Below are 21,244 nucleotides of genomic sequence, written 5' to 3'. Positions count from 1 at the left end.
ATCCACATTGGTATTCCAACAATTGAGAAACCGCATTGTAGGGTGACCAAAGGAGCACAGTTTGACCAGTTACCCAACAGTTGTATTTTTTTGGTAGGGGTTTAACAAAAACAGTAAGTTACAAGGCAAAACTTGGCACTACTAAAAACTACTAAAAGCTCAGACACTGTGAACCATAGCAACAGCATTCCAGTGTGATCACTTAAGCCATACCGTTGCTAGGGACCTCTTGTCTTCAGGATTATGTCAGAGCCTGACCCTAGAGATGCACCTACACATTCGCATCTCACTTCCTTTCTGAAATCAATGCGCTTTGGGCAACCACAACTAAATTGGCAGAACATGATGTGCACACATGCTGAAAAATCTGTTTATAGTTTGTGTCAACATGTAAACGCAGTGGGAAAATAAATAAATATTCATTTCCCCATGAAATCAAAATGCTGAGGTGTGAACTAAATACAACGGGCTATTTCAAAAAGGGGAGTGGCCACTTAATATGGCAAGAACACCGTTTCTTTTGTTTTCATTTTGAAAAGAAGTTCACTGTCTTACATCCACACTGTCATGACTCACGACAAAGTCAGTTTACGGAAGTCGTGCCATTCGGCGGACATGTTTGCAACGCATATATACACGTCAAAGCAAGTCCACAATCCTATCTACTTGAAAGGGGAAAGGAAGATATTTCTACAATAAACAGCATATTTCCGATCAATAACTAAACATGACACGAGCTGTATCATAACTTTAGTTGCTAAGCTTGAATTGCGTGTAAAATCACGTTACTCAGTCACCTCATCTACTGCACCTGCACGAAGGCTGTCAAGCCCCGCCCCAGAGAATCACAAGTCTTTATTGATTGACAATGGACTCATTTTACTAGAAGGCGGGACTTTCTTTGCTAGAGCCGCCATATTGAGCGTTACATTCCTTGCCGTTCATTGTTACGGTAGTGGCGCATCTTGTTCATATTAATATCTATGCTCACGACCACTTCTGTTAGGAACTCAGATTTCAATCACCTTTAGCCAAGAGACATCATGTCCACATTTACCTCCAAAGTCATCTGCCGTCTTATCATCACTCTCTGTAACAGAAAGCACTGTGTCGCAGAGCGAATCGCAGCTCCCACAATCAGGTGATGATGTAGCTGGAATGGAGAGCGGAAAATGCTGACATTATGGGTGACGGTTTTTCTCTCGAGCTCATAAGCCTGCGGTCATGGTCATTTATCCCATGCATGACACAAACTTGGGCAGCACGAGCGAGGTTGAGGCAGCAGAAAGAGAGAAAGAGAATGCATGGCATAAATACGTGCCACACTGCCTGCTGGCTAAGTGATGTGTGTCTAAAAACAATCCATGCAATATACAACACAAATACAACATTTTCATTCATGTTCAAATATATTATGTAACAAACGTATATTAACAAAAAAAACTCAAAAAGCTGGTTAAAAGAACATGGCACTTGCTATTTTGACCAGTCGATTCTGAGCTGATGTAACTAAGGATATTCCCACCCACCATTGCTACAAAGACCTGTAACGTCTGAACTGTGGATAACATCATTTCTGGTCTTCTCATTACAGCTTTGTTCCACTTCCTAATTGTAATACCACTGCCTGACAGTAAAGTATAAACATTTCTTCATTTCATAAAATCTCTTAATATAGCCCAAAGATCAGAATCAAACAAATGTCTTCCTCTTTTACCCCACAGATGCTTAAACGTAGCTATTTTATACAGTCTTGAATTTATTATACACAGAATCAAATTAGGACCCTCCTTTACAATCTTTTATGAGATTATAACCCCTCATTTGCAATCTGAAGCTCAGGGTGTTGTAAAGATTTTAATCCAGGGCTTTGATTTACTAATATCTTCTCTATGCTAATGTTAAAGATCCCTCTGGACCCAATTGAGAAGAAATTTACTGGATAATGAAGTGCCTTCAGGTGTAAATTACTCTAAAGAACATTTTACTACATTATAACACTTGAAAATATAATGGAAAACTTTACTCTACGGCCTGACCACATCTGAACATCAACATCTTCTGTTGCCTTAAGTGTGTATCCTGATATGTATTTTTTTGACGCACCAAAGTAGCTATTTTCAGCATTTTCTTCAGAAAAGATGACATATCACAACCACAAGGCGGAGAGTTGTGATTCACAACCGGTGCTATTTAACCACTACAGTTTTGTAACACGACCCAGCTAAAACAACACATTCCCATCTTTGAGCAATGACAAAATTATCGTTGTACGAGTCATCATGCAATAACGTATTATGCAAACCAATGCACATGTCTACAGTTGACCAATCCTGTGATGCATCACATTGTGTATCGTAAAGCTGCCTGTAAGAGAAATTAAAATACACAACTTGTTTAAGAATCTGAGAAGAATTATGTATGAGAAAGAGTTACTCAGACTGACAGAAGGCTAATTAATCAAAAGTAAGTATTTAATTATGACCCAGCCCTAAAAGTAGGCAGATGTCATGTGCTAAGAACCGTCACGAGTCTGTGAAGAATAATATACTCTTTCTTCTGATAACACACCATAACAATTTTAAAATTAAGACTGGTTTATCTCTGGTGGGCCACAGTGACGAAGCGAAATGCGACACGCTCCTAAAATCCTGAAACAACACTGAGAGAGCGGCAGAATTCCCTGAGGATCTGAGAATGCTGTTTCGGCTTCATGCAACAATGCTGCGGCCGTTTCCTGTGTGTGCTTCCTGTTGGCCGTGCGTTGCGTTCCAGCGCACGGTCAGCAGCGCTCTGACACTGAACAGGTCACAAAATCACTCACGCACATTAAAACACAAACGGCAAAAATACAATTACATAATGAACGCTGACAAACCTCTTAAACAAAACAGGATTTATAAAGACATTACCTCCTCACTTTTTAAGTCTTTTATCAGTGACTGAAGTGGAATATCCTCCGTGAAGCGTACTCGACTTCCTAAACGTTTCCGTTCTGCCCTACAGCTTGCCAATAAATGTCAGAGCCACAATGCGGGCGACAACTCTCTTTCCTTTCATTTTCTCACTGAAAAATTGAGTTTGCTCCAAGAGTTTCTTCTGTGTCTTCATCCACTATTAGTGCAGTGCTTAGTCAGACGCTTCTGAAGACGATTCCTTGTAAACAATAACAAATGAAGCAGCTGGCTAATATGTTGAGAAAAGGTGTTTTTTGGATTCAGTGATATCAGCGACATCATCAACACATCTCTGACGGCTTTCAGTAACCATTCGTATATCAGGATCAACCCCCATACCTTGGTGTTTCTAGCTCCGTGCACAACACAGAATGAATGAATGAAATCATTATGACAACATCGGACCAATTACCACACAAGTGTGCATACTTCAACAAAAGACCATTTAAACCCTTAAAAAAAGAACACTTATGTTGTAACATCTGTAAGCATGATTCACAAATGACATCATTGCTATGCCTGAACGAAGAGTCATAGCCTTTCCTCTGATGCAAACACACTAGTAATGTGTGCTTCCCGCAGACACGAACATACACACCCTTAAACTATCTTCATGTTCATGTGTAAGGATGTGTTTCAACAAGGGCTACATGATGTAAAATCGTCCGAGTTTCCACGAACCTGATCTGCATAAGCAGCTTGCCACGAAACTCCTCCCTGAACCATTCCATTAATTTCCACAAGGAACACCTTGCGAATCGTGCAACAGGATATAGCGCTAAATGTGTATCTATATGGCCTAATCTGGGTCCGTATTTGGCAAATCTGAACTGAAGGTGGCGAGACAGAATTCTCCTGAGATGAACTGAGGACAGTGGAAGATGGCAAGTGGTGCAGTACGCTGTCTCTAATTTGCTGGTTTGGAGAGAATTGTACAACAGAGAAATCACATGTATGGTGAAAATAAAATAAATGTCATTTATTCTCACAATAAACAAGCATGGTTTGGTCACTACTGCAATTCATACTTGGAGTTGGGGTAAGGCAACGCAACACTCATATCTGTCATAGAAATACTCACCATATAAATATGCAAAGATAATGTAACATAATGTACTTAAGAGTCAATGAAAGCTGTGTGAAGTACAAATGAAAAGCCTTGTGCAGCAAAGCCCTATGAGGAATTTAATCAGATCTAATGTTTGTAGCCAAGAATAAACAAATGAATGACGTTTGCACCCTGACACACGTCTACTTCTGAAAAACAAACAGCAAAGATTTCATAAACAATTCTAAATTTGCTTAATTACTTTGATGTTTATAGATTTCAATTCAGTTTGGAGGCACAAAAAACTATTTAAGAAGAACTGGTTGTTTGTTGTATAATATTAAAGTATGCTAGGACAACTTTCTATAAGTGTAGTAACTATTGGTCTTTGTTCTCAACCTGTAAACCCATATTATGGTAAAATGATGGCTATTGTGGCAAAAAAATAATGTAAATTTGTGGTTACTATTAGTTTTCTACAAACACCATAATTGAACTACGGTTTCTGCAATAAAACCATGGTTACACTTTGTAAAGGAAAAAGTAAATAGGCATTATTATAACTATTAATATTATCATCCAAACTCAACAAATAACTTTTTTCTTACTTTTATATCATTACTACAATCGTTATATATTGAATGTTTTTTTCCATCTAAATATAAAAACCAAGATAATATACTAAGTGACGTAAACAAGTGATAGGAATGACGCATTTTATTGTTATAAATGTTAAAACCATAACCCCTCTCAGAAATTTAACCATGGTTTTACCACAGTAAAAGTGTAATAGTTCTTTAACCGACAAACTACAATCTGTATTACCGCAGTTTACATTTTGTATCAAGTGTTCGTAATGAACGTCATATATCATTTGTAAAAGTCAACATTTTAGCAAAACGATTTATTATGTAAAAGAAAACACTAACACCCAACAGTAGTGCTAAATAAAGACTAATTTTTGTCAGTCTTGCTACCTTCCTCGCCTGTCTGATATACCTGATCCAGGTGCATTTCCGCGCATGCGCGCTGACAACTGAAACATGGCGTAGGAAAGTTTGATCAAAACAAAATGTACAAACATGACAAGTGGCTCCTCTACTTACCCTACGACCAACGATCGCGAGCGGTGTTCCTCAAATTCTGTCAGTTTCCAGAGAAATTATTCAGCGACGATACGATATTCCCATTTCGCCGTCAAACTGCACGATCGTCTTAAAGCGGAAGCGACGGATATGTAGATTACAAACGTAACATTATAATCACCGGTTCGTATGACTTGATTTTATTTTCACCCTTCTCCTAGTTACTCCAAAACGCCACACTGTGGATTGAGAGATTGCCAGCAGCGGTCCCGTGTGTGTGTTACAGGCAGTAGTGAGCTCTGGAGTTGACTGACTGCAGGCACCTGAATTTCTGGCTTAGAGCTGGTTTCGGTGCTGAGGTCAAACCCCGCCCACTTCTGTTCCACACTACACTCCAGTATTTACTGCAGTCTGTCCCAACACTCATGCAGCACGGAGGAGGGAAGGGAGGAGTTACACGCTCCTCTGCTTTCTCACACTTTCTTCTGGTCTGTCCAAACACTGCAACTACTCATTTTATGGGTGGAGGTACACTTTCCACTTTCTTTATAGGTCTGTAAAGAAATGTTCGTAGTAGTGAAAAAAGTTTTTTTCAGAGAATTAAAAAGTAGGAAATAAATTGTTCCTCTTAACCGAAAGATTCTCTGAGGAACAAAAATGGTTCTTCAATGGCAGGCTTTTTTGCAACGGTGTGCACGGTGAATGGACTACCATACCACTACCATAAACATGTGGGAAATGTCATTGCAACATTTAGAATAGTTTTACTAGAAAGCTTCGTCACGTGTAGTCCACGCCATCTTGTGTATGTTTTTTTGTGTGTATTTTTCATCTTGTTTTTTTGTTTTGTGTTGTCTTTGTAAGTGCTGCTGAATCTGCGTCTGCTACAAAAAATCCAGAGAATCCTCAATTCCGATTTCTTATTTTAACTAAGCGTACTCCCCAAATTGTAACTTGGAGATCTGAGGTGTTCCTCTGTCATGCAAAAGTAATATCTTTTGGCAACTTTTAAATCTGCCATCATGCAGCGTATTGAGCCTGACCACTAAAGTTGGAAGAGATGTTTTGAGGAATTTATGAAAGCAAACTTTTCACAACACATTTTTCGTGATATGGTAGTCAATAGTACCCCAGAACTGTCAATTGCTACAACATTCTTCCAAATATCTTTCTTTGTGTTCAACCGAACAAAGAAATTCATATTTCATGACAAAACTTACATTTTTGGGTGAACATTCCCTTTAAGTCATTACGTAACAAAAGCTTTTTTTGTAGTTCTAGACAAAAATGCAAAATAACAAAATTGCTAAATTTATTACGTTATAGCTGGATTACACCTGCTGAATTAAACATGCAATATGGCAAAGACATTTATTTGTGTAAATTGTGTATCATTGCATAGTATAGTTTCACATACTTTTATTTTGAAATATGATGCAGTTTTATGATCCTGCTTTCCCCTCTTTCATATGTACAGCAGTTTTATGTTTGTGTATTATTTTGTATTGTCAGCTTTAGACGTTTCATGGTGTTTGTGAAAGCTGTAGTCTGGTGCATTGTGATGTAAGACCACTGTTATCTGGACACCATCTGTCCAATCCTGTTACATAAAAAGACGGGGAAATAATTTAACTCTATTTGAACCATTTAGTTTCATTCATTCTCATTGTAGGTGCATCTTCGTTATTGCTGTAAAATACCATTTTAAAAGGAGGATGATCTTTTACAAAGCATTACATGAAGGTATTGTCATTTGACAAGCCATTCTGACTGCTACCTCATTGAACTTTAGTCAAATTGGTCAATGGGACGGAGTGTGAAAGGAAATCAAAAAAGGAAAACATTATTTGAGTGTGCTATGAGGGGTCAGCGTGTATCGGAATGGGACACTCCTTTCCCTAGGAAGTACTTGAAAAGCCCATTCAAAAGACAATGCATTTTCCGTCTGCAAATCATTCCCTTGAGGAACACATAATGCTTCCTCCTCTCATACTCAAGGTCTTGAAATGACTTACAGTAACCAGTAATTCTACATGGACTGATGTCGGTTGCATGTTCTTGCTACTTTACTTCTTTTTGTCTATTCCCTATTGAAATCTTAAAATCAGTAGTGGGGTATCAAAAAAGCTTGAATTGCCAAGATGCAAAGGACTTTCTGAATTTAGCACACAATACAGGGAACCCTGACCTTGAAAAGAGTTTCACCATAGCAGTGAACCAAATCGTCCTTCATTAGTAGCAAACATAATTACAGTATAGACCCACGTGTATAATGATGATAATAAGGACAAGGACTACAGAAGTTCATTACTAACTAAATGGACCTCGCACTTTTGATTAAAAACATGGGTGCTGATTATAAATTGTTTTGGTATTTACTGTATTACCATACATTAAAGTGTAAATTAGCATGTCTGACGTCAGCATTAATTTCATTCCTTTCAATTTCCTATTTCCCTGCCAAGTGGACAGCCAGCCCAAGTATTACTGATCATTTTCGCAAAACCTTTATAGCCCTCTGAATATTTTATTTAATGAGTAAATGAAATATATTTAATGAGAGAACACAGCCTGTGCTTTTAACTCGTCCTTGAATGTGGTAGTTTTTCTGTGTTTCTGACTCTATCCAAATTTAAAACAACATTCAAAACATATCTAAAGCAGGTACTTGTTTTCGGGTCTGTAAATGCAATATTCTTTCAGGTGTATAACAGCACCCCCTACTGTAAAACAGAAAAAATATTGACAGCTGGAAAAAATAGTTATGTTATGAGGCCTTCCTGTATCTCAGTGGTTAGAGCATGGTGCTAGTAACGCCACGGTCATGGGTTCGATCCCAGGGATTGCACATACTCAGATACAATTGTATAGTAATGCAACGTAAGTCACTTTGGATAAAAGCATCTGCACGGATATAAATGTCATAATGTATTTAAAATCTGAGAGTCTAAAAACTAAAGGTCACAAAAAGTTGGGCTGGTGGATCTGCGCCCTCATTCACCCTGCTTGTGTTGAAACAGGGAATCTGATCTTTGATTTATGATCTTGGTTTGTAGTGAGTACAAGTACGATTGCCAAATGCTCCTCTAAAGCTTGCGTGGTGTTTATTAACAAGGAAATGTGGCGTGACCTGATTTTATCAAATGGGTGTTTATAAGACGGGGGTTAGTGAGAAAAGTGAGGTCTTAGTGACGTCAGCCAAAAAACAAGAACTGCTCAAGGCAACCAGTCCTGAAGATCTTTGAAACCATAATCAGATTTGTGTGCAGGAGGAACAAAGCCTAAGACAAAAAAAATACACAAGCAGATTTTATGTGGACCTGCCTTAGATAATGGTTCATATTTGATTTTTTCTCTTTAAATCATTTTAATAAACATACAAGTTTAAAGCAAGTACATAAGGAAGCCGTCTTTGTTCTGGATGTCACAATTTCCCACAAACTCACCACAGCTCTTATCTTGAGCAGCATTAACACATTTTGTGGATTTACTTCATGAACTGTGACTGTTTACTAGCTGGTGACTGTTGTTATGTGTTTTTTCTGGTGTTCACTGTAGCCATGGTAGCATTAGCCTTCGCCGAAGAGATCACATGCTTGTCTTGATATATTAGCAGTTAGGGCAGACAAACTGGCTCTAAATTACGATAAGAAACAATTTCTTCCATTGACACTTAGCTGGGGACACATTTTCAACACATTAGTGGAGAAACTTCATCAGCTACGCCAGCCTCGCTCAAACACAATCTTTCATGAAAGTTCCTGAATCAAGCAATGTGATACTTTGAGGAAGTGCATTACATGTATATGTTAATCTCCCATTGTTAGTATAATGTGTAGATTTATAGTGACACGTCTTCACATCCTTGTATCGACCACTGCAACCCCAAGTGTATAGATTAGACTCGAGTTACTTATGGTTAATTGGACCCCTGAGGATATCAGTTTCATGAAAACAATTTGAAGAACTGCTGCGCGGTTTTTATTTACCATCTAGCAGCCTCCAAGACAATGAGATTTAGGATAGTCTTTATTCTCAATATTATTTTCTTCATAACTTAATAAAATGTACCATAATGATTCAATGGGTGAGGTTACGGGTTTGCTAGGCTCGCATAGTCAGACGTTTAGAATGACGACAGAAGGTCTAGACTACATAGGCTAGCAGCTTTCATTGGCCAAGGACCACCCAAAAGAGACATTTTGTTCAGCGTCATGTTTAGAAGAGTGTGTAGAAATACTGTAGTATACTTTAATATTTACCATAGTAAACTGTAGTATACTGTAGTATGTTTCAGGATACTGACTGTAGTATACTACAGTATTCTGTAGTATTAACTACAGTAAATCAATAAACTATAGTAAATACAGTATCGTAGTATACCATAATATTATTTCTAAATGTTTCAAAAAAAAACAACATAGTATTTTGCTACAGTTTACAAAAGTAAATAATATAACATCCTTCTGAAACCTTGTATCTCCACATTTTATGATTTTTTTGCAATAGATCATTACTTTAGTCACATGTTTTGTTTGTCACTGGATTTAGGAAATATCTTAACCATAAAAAGTATTAAAAAGTGCTTGTCAACTTTGACAACACTATTTGATTATTTAAAAAGTACAGGGTTTTCCATTTCCTGAAAAACAGCAAATTTCTAAGGTTTCGGATGGAAGTAAAATACAGAAAAACAATCCTATAGAATTCTGTTGAAAATCCTTTAGCCCCATCAGATGACGACATCGGTGGTGTTTTCAATGTTGTGTGCCTTTTGCATCATGCTTGTTGGTCTTCAGATTGTGTCTATTTATATATCGTCAGCGTGCCAGAGATCAATGCTGACTCACAATGTCACAACGATGACATAAACAGTGGTCGCAGGTGCGCCCGCACGCATGGATTCCATTAATGCTCAACAAGAACCTTTACACCTTTCTACCACGTTCTCAGCGACCCGCTCTTGACCTTTAGATATTTTTTGTCGTATCCAATATTGGAACGACATGCACTGGTGCTCTCTCTCTGTTGTCTTCTGCCAATTTCTTGCGTTGTTTGATCACCTGCTGTGACTATTCAGAGTTCAGACCGCAGGCTGGTTTTAAGCAGCTATAAGTTTACGAGGTTAATTGTGTGTTAATTGCCAAAAAACAGCAACTGGCAGCATGTGACGATAGTTTGTTCATGTGAATATGTCAACTATTATACCGGATGTTATACCTCTATGCCGAGGATCACGTTTCTTTTCTGTGTAATAAAATCAAACCACACATAATCCTACTTCTATTTCTGCGGTATATATGAGTTTTATAATCTGCATAGTATGCAAAAGTTTTATATGCATGAACTATCCAAGTTGCAACATTTATCTTGATGTGTAGTATAGAGCAGCAGCACTTTATGCTAAAAACATAAAAATTGTTTGCTATCCGTAGATTGGAAATGTACCCTAATATCGTTTGGTCAGATATCAGCCCATTTGTCCATGACACCATACCAACATCAATGATTATTATTGATTTATTTTCGCCAAAAAAACACACCCATAGGGCAAACAAGTGCGTTCAAATGTTATTTTTCACACTCCAAAAGTTAAAAGACATTTAAGCCCAACCTTTGAAAAACAGCTTTTAAGAAACTTGAAGGTCCTGGAGGGCCAGTGTAGAAAATCTAAGATGCTCATCTTCATCTAGGAGCTTCTCAGGCAGTCCGACAGCAATTAAATAATCTCTGGTTAGGAATGTGTCCCCTGTCAACAGGACAGTCTTGGGACACTCATCAGCACTGCATTGGTATTTCCTGTTTTTTTTACATGTATTTGAGCTAAAGTGCATTATTTCATGACAACACTAAAACCCAAATTTTCAATTTATATTAAGTATAAAATTACTATATGAAATGTTATTAGATATGCTCAAAAAATGCTGTTCTATATGAAAATTAGGACTATTTTCACGGTGACATTATTTTTATAATTGGAATGCACAAAAAAACAGATTTGAGAAATTTTATTTTTTTGCGCAAATTCACTACATACATTATTTTAATTGACAAAATCAAAAAATATCATTCGTAATAACTTAATGCATCTCAATTATGATTTTCATTATATTTTCTTGATAAAAGGGAATATTACAAATACTTAAAGGAGCCAGTCTTTTCCTGTTTTTGAGGCTTTGATTATGTTTTTTGGGTGTTTAACAATGGATGTTCATGTTTCTAATAAAAAAAAGTTGTATATTGCACATATTTTAATTCTATTGTTCACCGCTGTCTCCCTGTCTCTCACAGAACGACTGGATTGTAACAAAAGACTTGCTTGAAAAGGCTTTTCCATAATAACTTGAGTGCAGTATCTTAATCTTGCATACAACAAAAACAGTCACAAAATAATTGTGAAGTAGCCTTCTTAATATATGTACGTGTGTGTGTTCTGACTTGTGATATAAGTAGCCAAAATGTTATTATATTCATTTTACATTTAAATCAATGCAAAAAATGTAATGGTCAAAAAATAGGCCTGATTTTAATATTATCATCACATATTTAAGATGCGGTTGGAGAAATGTTGGACCCTAATTATCAAAACTATAAGAAATAACTTAGATAATATTCTGCAGCAATGAACAGGAACATTTATTCATGTTCAACCTACAAATCTGTGCTGAGGTGCATGTGTTGACCATTCAGCCCCAAAGTGCTTTTTATGCCATCCAGTTGTATAATCTGAATCCGCGATCTACACAACAAATCCCAAAGGCATGCGACTGAAGATCAGCATCTTTTTTTCTGACTTAGCAGACTCGAGCTAATTGACTGGCTTTACTCCAGGAGCTGCTGCTTACAGACTGAGTTAGCCATAAGAACTATACTGAATGTATATAGAGCTTCAACTGTTCAGATTTATGATTTCAATAATAAAAATCTTCTACTGTACGCATTGGTCAATTGCTGAGAGACCAGAAGTAGCATAATAAATAAATAGTTGTGTAAACGGTTGGAAAACATATTGCTGACCTGTTCTTAGCAAACAATCCAAAAGTGACTTATACTACCAATTGTACCACACCGACCTTGAAAACCCTTGTTAAAGGATATAAAAATGATTTACTGTACACATAGAAAACTATACTAATTCAAAGCCATCTCATTTTTTCCGATTGCATTTTTTTATAATGAACATGTCTCAACGTGGGTTTCTGGACTGTCTGAATTACACGGCACACTGAAGTGTGACCAACATGTGCTGCGTGCATCAGTGACTGTCTGATGGAAAAGACACGTAGCTACCAAAAGTCAAAGGACTCATCACTCATCTCAGCTGTCAGGGAAACAGATTCAATTTTTCAGGCCTGGAAATTTTAACCTTGAGGATATGAGCAAACACGGCGACACAAGTATGCAGCACATCCATTTCATCAGGGGCGGACTGGGAGTAAAGAGTGGCCATGGACTTCTTCAGCAGTAGCGGCCCAAAAAAACCCAGCTCACAACATAACAAAACACAACAATGCACTGATGCACAGACCATTCTATATAGCACTATAATTCGTAAATGTAAATGTTTTTGAGACCTTTCATGCCACCTTGCAAAGTCAATAAAACAGAAAAGGCCAGTACAGTGTAAGCGACAAACAGAAATCAAAAAGACATAGAAGCCTGCCTAAACATGTACATTTTATATAATGTATTAAGGTAATGCTTTTAAACTGACCGTGACATGGTTTGACTAGACTTTGCTAAGAAATATGGTTTTACAACAGTTATAAAATCCAAAATAAACATTATACATGTGTTCAAATGTTCAAATATATACACACAGTCATATAACATGTATTATTTGATTTTACTTTAGCTCATGCATACTTCAAATACTTATTTTAATGCCAAAAAAGTTATTTGAAAGATTTGAAAGGAGAAACATAAGTTCATTTGACTTTAACTTTATTCAATAATTTAAATAAATGGGTTTATGTCACCAGCAATTTATACATGTATATGTACACTACATTTTAATAATCATATTTTGGCAAACAGATCACGGCCTTGGGGTGAATTCAATAAAAAATCAGATACGTAAAATCTCTTAAAATATTTGCAACGCATGCTTTACTCTAGAGTCGTACAGAGCCCTGAAGAGCATTTGGGAAAACATACTCTTTTTAAAGAATTTCCTTTTGGAAATAAAAAAGTATTTACCCATGTTTGAGTCTATTTTGTTTTTCTATATATCAATATCAATAATGCAACTTTCCCTGATAGTAAACATACGGAGAAAAGTGCAACCTGTATTCCAGTGACAATGAAGCTCACAAAAACAAAGGATAATACTCAGAGGTCATCAGACTCTGGGGCAAATGTGGAAGACATGGAGGATATGGGTTCCAGGTGAAGTCTCAAGGGTACGCTGTCATTAACCCAGCCTGATGCTGTTCTGTTGAAGGTGGGCCGTCTGATCACGGGGTCCGCTGCAGGTGTTATGGGTTTTGGAATGCCCAGATCCACATCAAGAGGTTTAACAGCAACTTTGGGTGCCTTGCCAAAGCCGCCGAATGGAATAGCAACCCTTGAATTTACAGAAACGAAAGTGACTAAACAATTAAAACAGTATTGTACTTATTGACATTTGACATTTTGTGGCCATTTTACAAACCTGTTGAAGCTCTTGAATTGAGGTATCTCATGCATGGGCTCGGGTTTGGGCACTTGTGGGACCAGTGTATCAGCAAGGGAGGGGTCGTTAATGAGCGCCTGCTCCCAGGGAGACTGGTAAGATTTGGGCATGGCTGTGCTGTTGAATTTCTCAGCTGGAACATCCTTCAAAGGACCACCATAACCTAGTGGAGGGAAAAAAACAAGGCGTTGAAGTCCATAAGATATTGTCAGCCTGCATGACTTTCTTTCTATTACAGAACACCAAGATATTTTGAAGAACGTTAGTAACCAAACAACATTGGACCCCATTGACTTTAATTGTATAGACACAAAACTCTTGAGACATTCCTCAAATATCTTCTTTTGTAAGCTACCGCGGTACTGATTTTGGGCCTTATCGTACATGCGGCGCAAGTGATTTTGCTGGTTTCGGCCCAACGCAGTTCTCATTTTCCCGTCCTACACCGCATTGTATAATAGCAAATGCATTTCCGGCCATTTGTGCGCCCATTGGCGTACTGATCTAAAAAAGAGTTGTGCTCAGGCGTGTTGTTGGCGTGTTGCTATTTTAAATAACTGAAAATAGACTGCGCCATAGACCAACTTAAACCTGGTCTAAAGTCGCAATATTTTATTTGTTATTTAAAGAGCGTGTTAGTAATATGCGACTATAGGCGGGTGCATACAATAATGCCAAATATTACAAATAAATGGATTACAATGTAAAAGATTATTATTGTGGACATAAAGATACAAATCTGGCTTGTCCTGTAGATGGGCTGCTTTAACCTCTCTGACGCGTTTTCTTTCTGGAGAAGTGTCTGCTATTCCGAATTCCGCCATTTAAATAATGAATCCGCCATGGCTCGAGCGCAACTGGCTCTTAAAGGGAGCGGGAGATGAGACTCTGATTGGTTTACTGCATGTTTTGCCCAAAAAACACCCATTACTCATAATGAGAAACGGGAAAACCCATTTAGACCGTGCAGCGGCGCCGTGCACTTAAGACCATGCGCTTAGATCGTTAAAATAGGGCCTTTACTAGTTTAAACACCGGTCTTTCCAAAGTGCGACAAAATGCTGCGGATGGAGGCAATATGAGTCTCCCTCAAACACTCTTCACTGCGGGGGCCAACAAGCTCAAAACAACAGTTACGTAATGTGGCCGTTTTTGTCACATATCACCCCCATGCAGTTTCCTTCCTGAAGAAAGAGACAGAAAAAGCATGTCTTTAAAGCTTAATCGTCAGACCAGTTGGACGAGTCTGAGAGAATCATTAACAGCAGGGGAAATGTTTTCGCTGGGTGGCCCTTGAGACGCCTTATGCTCACGGAGTGAGTGTGGTTGCCGGAGGAGGGCCTACGGGTTTATTGACTATCTGATGTATGGTCCATAAACTTCAAAGTGGTTCTTAGGCCTAGCAAGCTGAAAGCTGATTTGCCGGCTGCTACACAACTTCCTTGGAGTCAACAAACAGAAGAATGTTTTCACTTGTCATGGAATCAAACTGAATTTTTACAGAATGATAGAAATACTTGAATATAAGTAGGGTTATTTATAGTCTGTGTATACACTAAAGTGAATTAAAGTGAACTACAGAACAATTCTGTTTTAGCTGAACATTAAACTATTGCTAACCCTAAACATAATGTTGTCCTAAGGGAGATTTTTTAATTTGACCGTTGCTGAGCTCCGGTGGCATCATGGGATAGAAAGGTGTCCATCTGAAGCACTCTCAAAAATCCCAGTGGAAGCAGTAGAACATCCAAGTATTTCTCGACTACTGTTTTGTGCATACTGAGGATTCGTACATACTACTCATGACTCATAATCATTTTCGCCTACTATATAGTATATTATAAAAAGAGGTGATTCGGACGCACAGATTGTGTAACTTCTTGTCTTCATAAATGAATCCTCCATCTAAGCTACGAAAATAGCACTAAACACATTGTATATGTGTGCACATCTTTCAATCTAGAAGGGTTAGATCAGGTCATGGGAGTTAGGGGATAAGATTTGTTTAAGATGCTATCGTGGACTGCGCCGCTGCTTTAAAAGATACAGGAAATAATTATCAAGCTTCATGTGGGGACACTTCAGTCACTGGCTGTGTCCGAAATTGCCCCCATTCCCTCATTCACTATCCCCGACATTAGTTCACTAATGTAGTCCACTTAAAGAAGAGAATAAAATCGAGTGAGTGTATTCGGACACTCAGTGTGCACAGGAAGCGCTGCGGGCGCCATATTCTGCCGAGACGCAGTAATTTTAGTAAAACTATGTTAATTTAGCGCGTGCCTCACTATAGATGTCTTGCAGCTACCCATGGCCATTTCTCAATTCCGAGAACGCACTTGTGTTCTCGTGGTGACTGGTCTTGCGAGGCAGCCTCAGAAGAACGAACTTGGATGAACGTGCCACTAGGACTTCAAGCGGATTCCAATGGCGCGCAAGGCAAGGCTGCATTCGATGCATCCTTGATATCCGGGTTCTGTGTTCTTAAGTATTGGAAAGGACTTTAACGGTTATCTATGACGTAGAGCGAGAACACGAGGACCACTGAGGAACGCATATTGAGAAACGGCCCTTGAGTGTACAGTACATCGGTTGTACACTCAATATTACAATGCATCATGGGATTGAATTCGTACACCATTAAAAACTGATGTCCCCTCAAATAGTTCACTATATCAGGGTATAGGGGGCTATTTTGGGCACAGCCACTGATCACAGAGGGATTGACTGGCCAAGAGATGCAAATTGGTGCATGTAAATAAATTTCTATTTATTTAAAATGAAATGTGTTCAGCCTCACTTTTATATAAGCTATATATCTCAATAAATGTGTAATTTCGTAGTTTTAAAATATGTAGTCGATAACTTTAAAAATAGAAATGAATGCACATGTATAATCCATATTTAATGAATGCATATGCATAATGCACATTTAATGATGTAATATGCGTTTGTCATAACACATATCACATCAAATAGATATATGTACAACATTACAATCCTTAATTTACACTACATTAGTATTGAAATGTAAATACGTTCCACAGATCTTACCACATGCATTCACTGATTAACACTGAGACATGTGAGGCTGTGTAATTCTGTGTAAGTGTATCTGTTACAGTACATCTGTCCACACACACACTTACCTGGGGCGATATTCTCAGGGTTAGGAGCGGAGTTGACTGTTTTTGGTGGCTGGTCATTTCCGAGATCATTTACATTGCTTAAAATGTCTTGTCCGGGATAAATGGCATTGTTCTGGGAACAGATTTGGGTGTTTATTGCACAAAAGGAATCAATTTTACATTAATAGATCATTTGCCCTATTTACACATAGATCCTTCATGGGTGATCTGATACCAAGTGGTCAGGTGATTGTAACGTCTCCCATGACCAATCATGATCAGATTTCAAAGAAGAGGGTCTCTGATTTCTTGACAACATACATGGCTGCATCAGTGTGCTCATGCGTGTTTACAAAATTTGACTTGAATCACTGCGCCAATGTAATGTTTTTTGAGAATTATTTGAATACATTTAAACGTCTGATGTATTCTTTAATCAGAAATCAATCTTAGCCTAGATGTAAACAGAGCTACAGTTATTATCTTACACTGAACCTCTGTGCTAATAATCTACAAACATTTACACTGTGTAGTGTGTTGGCCTCATTCTGAATGCTTTCAAAGGTATATTTCTCCGAGCGTTTCTGCCGCATCTTAAAGAGACGGGAGCCCCTGTTTGATGCCAGGGAGAGTTCCTCCAACATGATTTCCTTTGGTGCGCTAACTTTCTTCCCCAGATCCATCTCTGGTTCTGTGAACGAGAATAAAGTTGTAAAAGAGTTGGTAAGTGCACTAGATGTGAAAAAAGAGGTAGACCAAAGTTTTATTTGCAAAGTTTCGTATACTTTAAAATAACACATTTAACAATGTTTACATCAAGAAAAACGTCTGTCCGCATTTACTATGGGAAACTGTTAGTACAAATATTATAGTAATAAGCATCTTTTAATATTAACTACATCTAGGATTAATTGATAATCTGTAGTGTTTACAGTAGTACACTTAAATAATGAAAACACAATTCATTGCATTTTACTCGTTTTTATTGAATTCACCTGTGCAATATGACCTTTTTTATTATTTCTTAAAGGTGTAATTTTTTTGGAAGATCTATTGACAGAAATGCAATAACATATACATAACTATGTCTTCAGAGGAAGCGTTGTGTTTGTATTACCTTAATATGAGCTATTTCTATCTATATACAACGCGGGTCCCCTTGCATGGAATTCACTGTGTTGTTTCTACAGTAGCCCTAAACGGACTAACTGCTCTACAGAGCGCATTTCATAAATATGGTATCTCCTTTGGCCAAGAAGCGAAAACGTGACCACATCTTTGTCCTGTGTCAGCCACCATAGTGCTTCAAAAGGGAGAGGTGGATTGAGCCATTGGTTGCAATTCGCAACCACACCACTAGATGCCACTTAATGTTCTGGATTACAGGAAGAGCAGTAAATATACAGTAGTAGTCAGCTGTTCTCGGCAATGACATAAAATGAGTTACTACTAGAGACCCTAATGCAAGCCACTCAGAAAGATCTTACAGACATATCAAAGGATGAAAATGTATCCCGCTGGTATTTTCTCACAGCTGTCGAGAACCGACTTGCATTCAGACACCAACCAATGAGTTTTCAGCTTCCTGAAATAGAACTTCAAACAGGCAACTACAAAAGGATTAGTCGGTAGTGCATAGCTACTGTATGGAGATGTATTTTTAGATGTACAGCCAGTGTGTGGTTAATTTATGAGTGTAAATCTGAATTCTACTGAAGTTAGGCTATTTATATATATTTTTATTTTTTAATAAAATGAACAAATTATAATTGAGTTTTATAATAAGAGCCTGTTGAAAATGAAGGTTTAAATCTAGCTCCAAGATTGCCCTTTCACCACTTTTGGCAAGTAAAATGATGCCCTCTTATTAGACCGGATAGATGTAATTTACAGATTATTCGCTCTTGTTTTCTGACGACCAGAATTAAAGGACAACAATAAATCATGGCTTGTACCATCAATGGCATGGATCTCTCTACAAATGGCAGCCGCCTGGATTTTCCGCTCCTGCGTTGACATCAGAGAATGTTGAGACATGCTGTCTGTGAAAAAACCAAGTTAGAGAATGCAGATTTTGCTCCTCACACTTTCACACCTGTTCAGAAACCAAACGGCACAGTTTCGACAAGACATTTACACAAGCGCAGAATCACATTCACAGTCCGGTGGGTGACATTTATTATACCTGCTGAAAAGCTGACACTAGCACATGCCTTTAAATAACCTCCGGCTATTAAAAGTGACGTCCGAGAGAAGGCAGCACTGCTCGAGCTATTCCACAGGGTCCTGTGAATCAATGTGCCTGATATAGACCTGAACGGACAAGACACCACAGCCAGGGGGAGTGATGTCACACCATGCAAATCTTAACCGGTGGAAAGGGAAAGGTGGTAGTCTGTGTTCACATATATTTCTGTTGTTTATTATATTGTCCAAGTAATGCCAAAAATGTCAGATGGAAGGCTTTTATAATGGGATGGCACATTTTTACAATACAAAACAAATTGTGGTGTTTCCACTGGGACTTTCATATTTAGCTTTGTATTTGCATGGTACTTAAATGTATGACGATGAATACACATAAAAATATATGATCATAAATACCATATTCGAAACTATAGTATTTTATTGTTAGTGAGGATAAAAACTGATTGAACTTGAACTTTTATTAATGTTTTACCACATATTCCACAAAAAAGTTAAACCAGGAATGCATTTAGATTTTTTCTTACAATAATAATAATGATATGTTACAAATGTATCATTTTTTACATTTATAGTTACATTTTTGTTCATATAAAATACTATCTTAAACCAATTTCATGCAAAACACTTAGAATATAAAACTAATTAAAATAATATAAAATAAAATAAATATTTTACACAGAATTGCTGTCATTATTATTGGGATTATACATTACTAAAATCATTGTATTTCATGATATGTAACATATTTAACTGTTCACACAATCCACATATCCCTGCTACAGAACCACTTCACAGAGTGTCCTTACCTGCGATGTGTCAGGTTGTGTCAGTATCCTTTCTGAGGTCAGTCTGGATAATGCTACCTGTGCTTGTTCTCTCCCTAACCAGGACTGAGGGTCTCTAGCCAAGCGGGGTGGTGTTAGAGGGAGGGCCAGCAGCTAGTCTTTCCGTTTTGACCAGCATACAGTTATAAATAGTGCTGAAAGCACACAAACACATACGTTAACACTTTTGAGTGTAACAGAGATAGTAGGTGTCTGTTCTAGAGATGACTTCACTGTGTTTGTACAGTTCATTCATTAGAGCGTCGTACTTGGGGTCCAAATCACCAAGGGTTTTTTGGGCAGCAAGGGGCAGGAGGTTTCTAATGAGAATTCTGCATGGGATCTGCTTCTTAGGAATTTTTAAAAGGGGAATGGGGGTTGAGGAAAATGTAATAATTGAAATAAAAATAGAAATGTAACCCTTACCCTTGCATTACCGCCAGCGTATATACATATTCATCATATTGCCTTCATATTCATATGAAGAGTTCATTTGCAAAAGTTCATTCAATTAAAAACTCTTCATGAACGACAGATATCACACATTTTGTGTGATTATATATCATATTTATTAACAGTTTTCACTCAGAAAAAAGGGTTTAGATTTAAAGGAAAATGTCACTGCATTTGGTAAAAACTAGTGGCAAGCAACTTTACTAAAAACCTTTTTTTCATTTTTATACTTTGAACTTTTACAATGCTATTTAAATTTCAAAATCTTATTTTTATTTTTCTGTCTATTTAATTGAGTAATTAAATAATTTTTACACATAAAAATAAAATATTTTAATTGTAAAATTTGATTTCTTTTAATTGTAAAATGTTATTATTATTATTATTTTTTAAATGCTTTTTGGAAGAATTTGCTAAATGTGTCATGGTCAAAATGACTAATACAGCATCATCATCATTATTAGTTTTGCAACTTTTTCTGTAATTTTGTTATTTAATGCATGGATACCTTATAAATGTATAGCCTATTGTAACAGATAACTATATGCATAAAGTTAAGTTACACTTTTCATTTGTGGTGCTTGTAAGTAAATGCTTATGGTTAAATGCAATACAGTGGAATTATCTACAAGATTTCTGTATGTAATGAGTTGCAAGATTAATTTCACAACCATTGTGATTCTGCCTTCAAATATGTTAGCAAGCTCAGTTGTATGACAACTACAAGCTGTAGGCCAAACCTCCAAACTTGTCATAGACTTTCACTTTAGGGCTGAAATTGTTGTGCTGATTTCTTGCAAGCTGTGCAGCATATTTTTCCTCTCCAAAACATATTTGATAATAGATATCGAAACCACTTTATGCTGA

At 37.4% G+C, this 21,244-nt stretch overlaps 2 protein-coding genes across 6 annotated transcripts in view; both read right to left on the bottom strand.

Moving 5' to 3' along the window:
* The window catches only part of LOC130419576 (inactive ubiquitin carboxyl-terminal hydrolase 53), a 38,252-nt gene extending 32,794 nt beyond the window's left edge, over window positions 1-5,458 (bottom strand). Inside the window, exon 1 of the mRNA XM_056746418.1 lies at window positions 5,112-5,458. The gene's annotated coding sequence lies outside the window, so the exon portion shown is untranslated. The remainder of the gene's footprint in view (window positions 1-5,111) is intronic.
* A 7,589-nt stretch (window positions 5,459-13,047) lies between these two features.
* Window positions 13,048-20,122, bottom strand: myoz2a (myozenin 2a). Of its 5 annotated transcripts, none has more exons than XM_056752121.1 (6): window positions 19,907-20,122; window positions 18,848-18,934; window positions 17,417-17,583; window positions 16,914-17,025; window positions 13,744-13,927; window positions 13,048-13,656 (listed from the first exon to the last, which is right to left on the bottom strand). In XM_056752121.1, exons 2-6 carry the CDS (start codon window positions 18,927-18,929, stop codon window positions 13,422-13,424), a joined length of 780 nt encoding a protein of 259 aa, XP_056608099.1. In that variant the 5' UTR covers window positions 18,930-18,934; window positions 19,907-20,122; the 3' UTR covers window positions 13,048-13,421. The 5 variants fall into 5 exon arrangements, with proteins under 5 accessions (XP_056608099.1, XP_056608113.1, XP_056608107.1 ...); XM_056752135.1 differs by having other exon boundaries at window positions 18,848-18,930; XM_056752129.1 differs by lacking the exon at window positions 19,907-20,122 and adding an exon at window positions 19,078-19,157.
* Between the last annotated feature and the right edge of the window lie 1,122 nt (window positions 20,123-21,244).

This window comes from Triplophysa dalaica, chromosome 1 (assembly GCF_015846415.1).
Source record: "Triplophysa dalaica isolate WHDGS20190420 chromosome 1, ASM1584641v1, whole genome shotgun sequence".
Classification (NCBI taxonomy): domain Eukaryota; kingdom Metazoa; phylum Chordata; class Actinopteri; order Cypriniformes; family Nemacheilidae; genus Triplophysa; species Triplophysa dalaica.
Note: the sequence above shows the minus strand (reverse complement) of the source record. Positions and strands in the feature narration are given on the sequence as shown.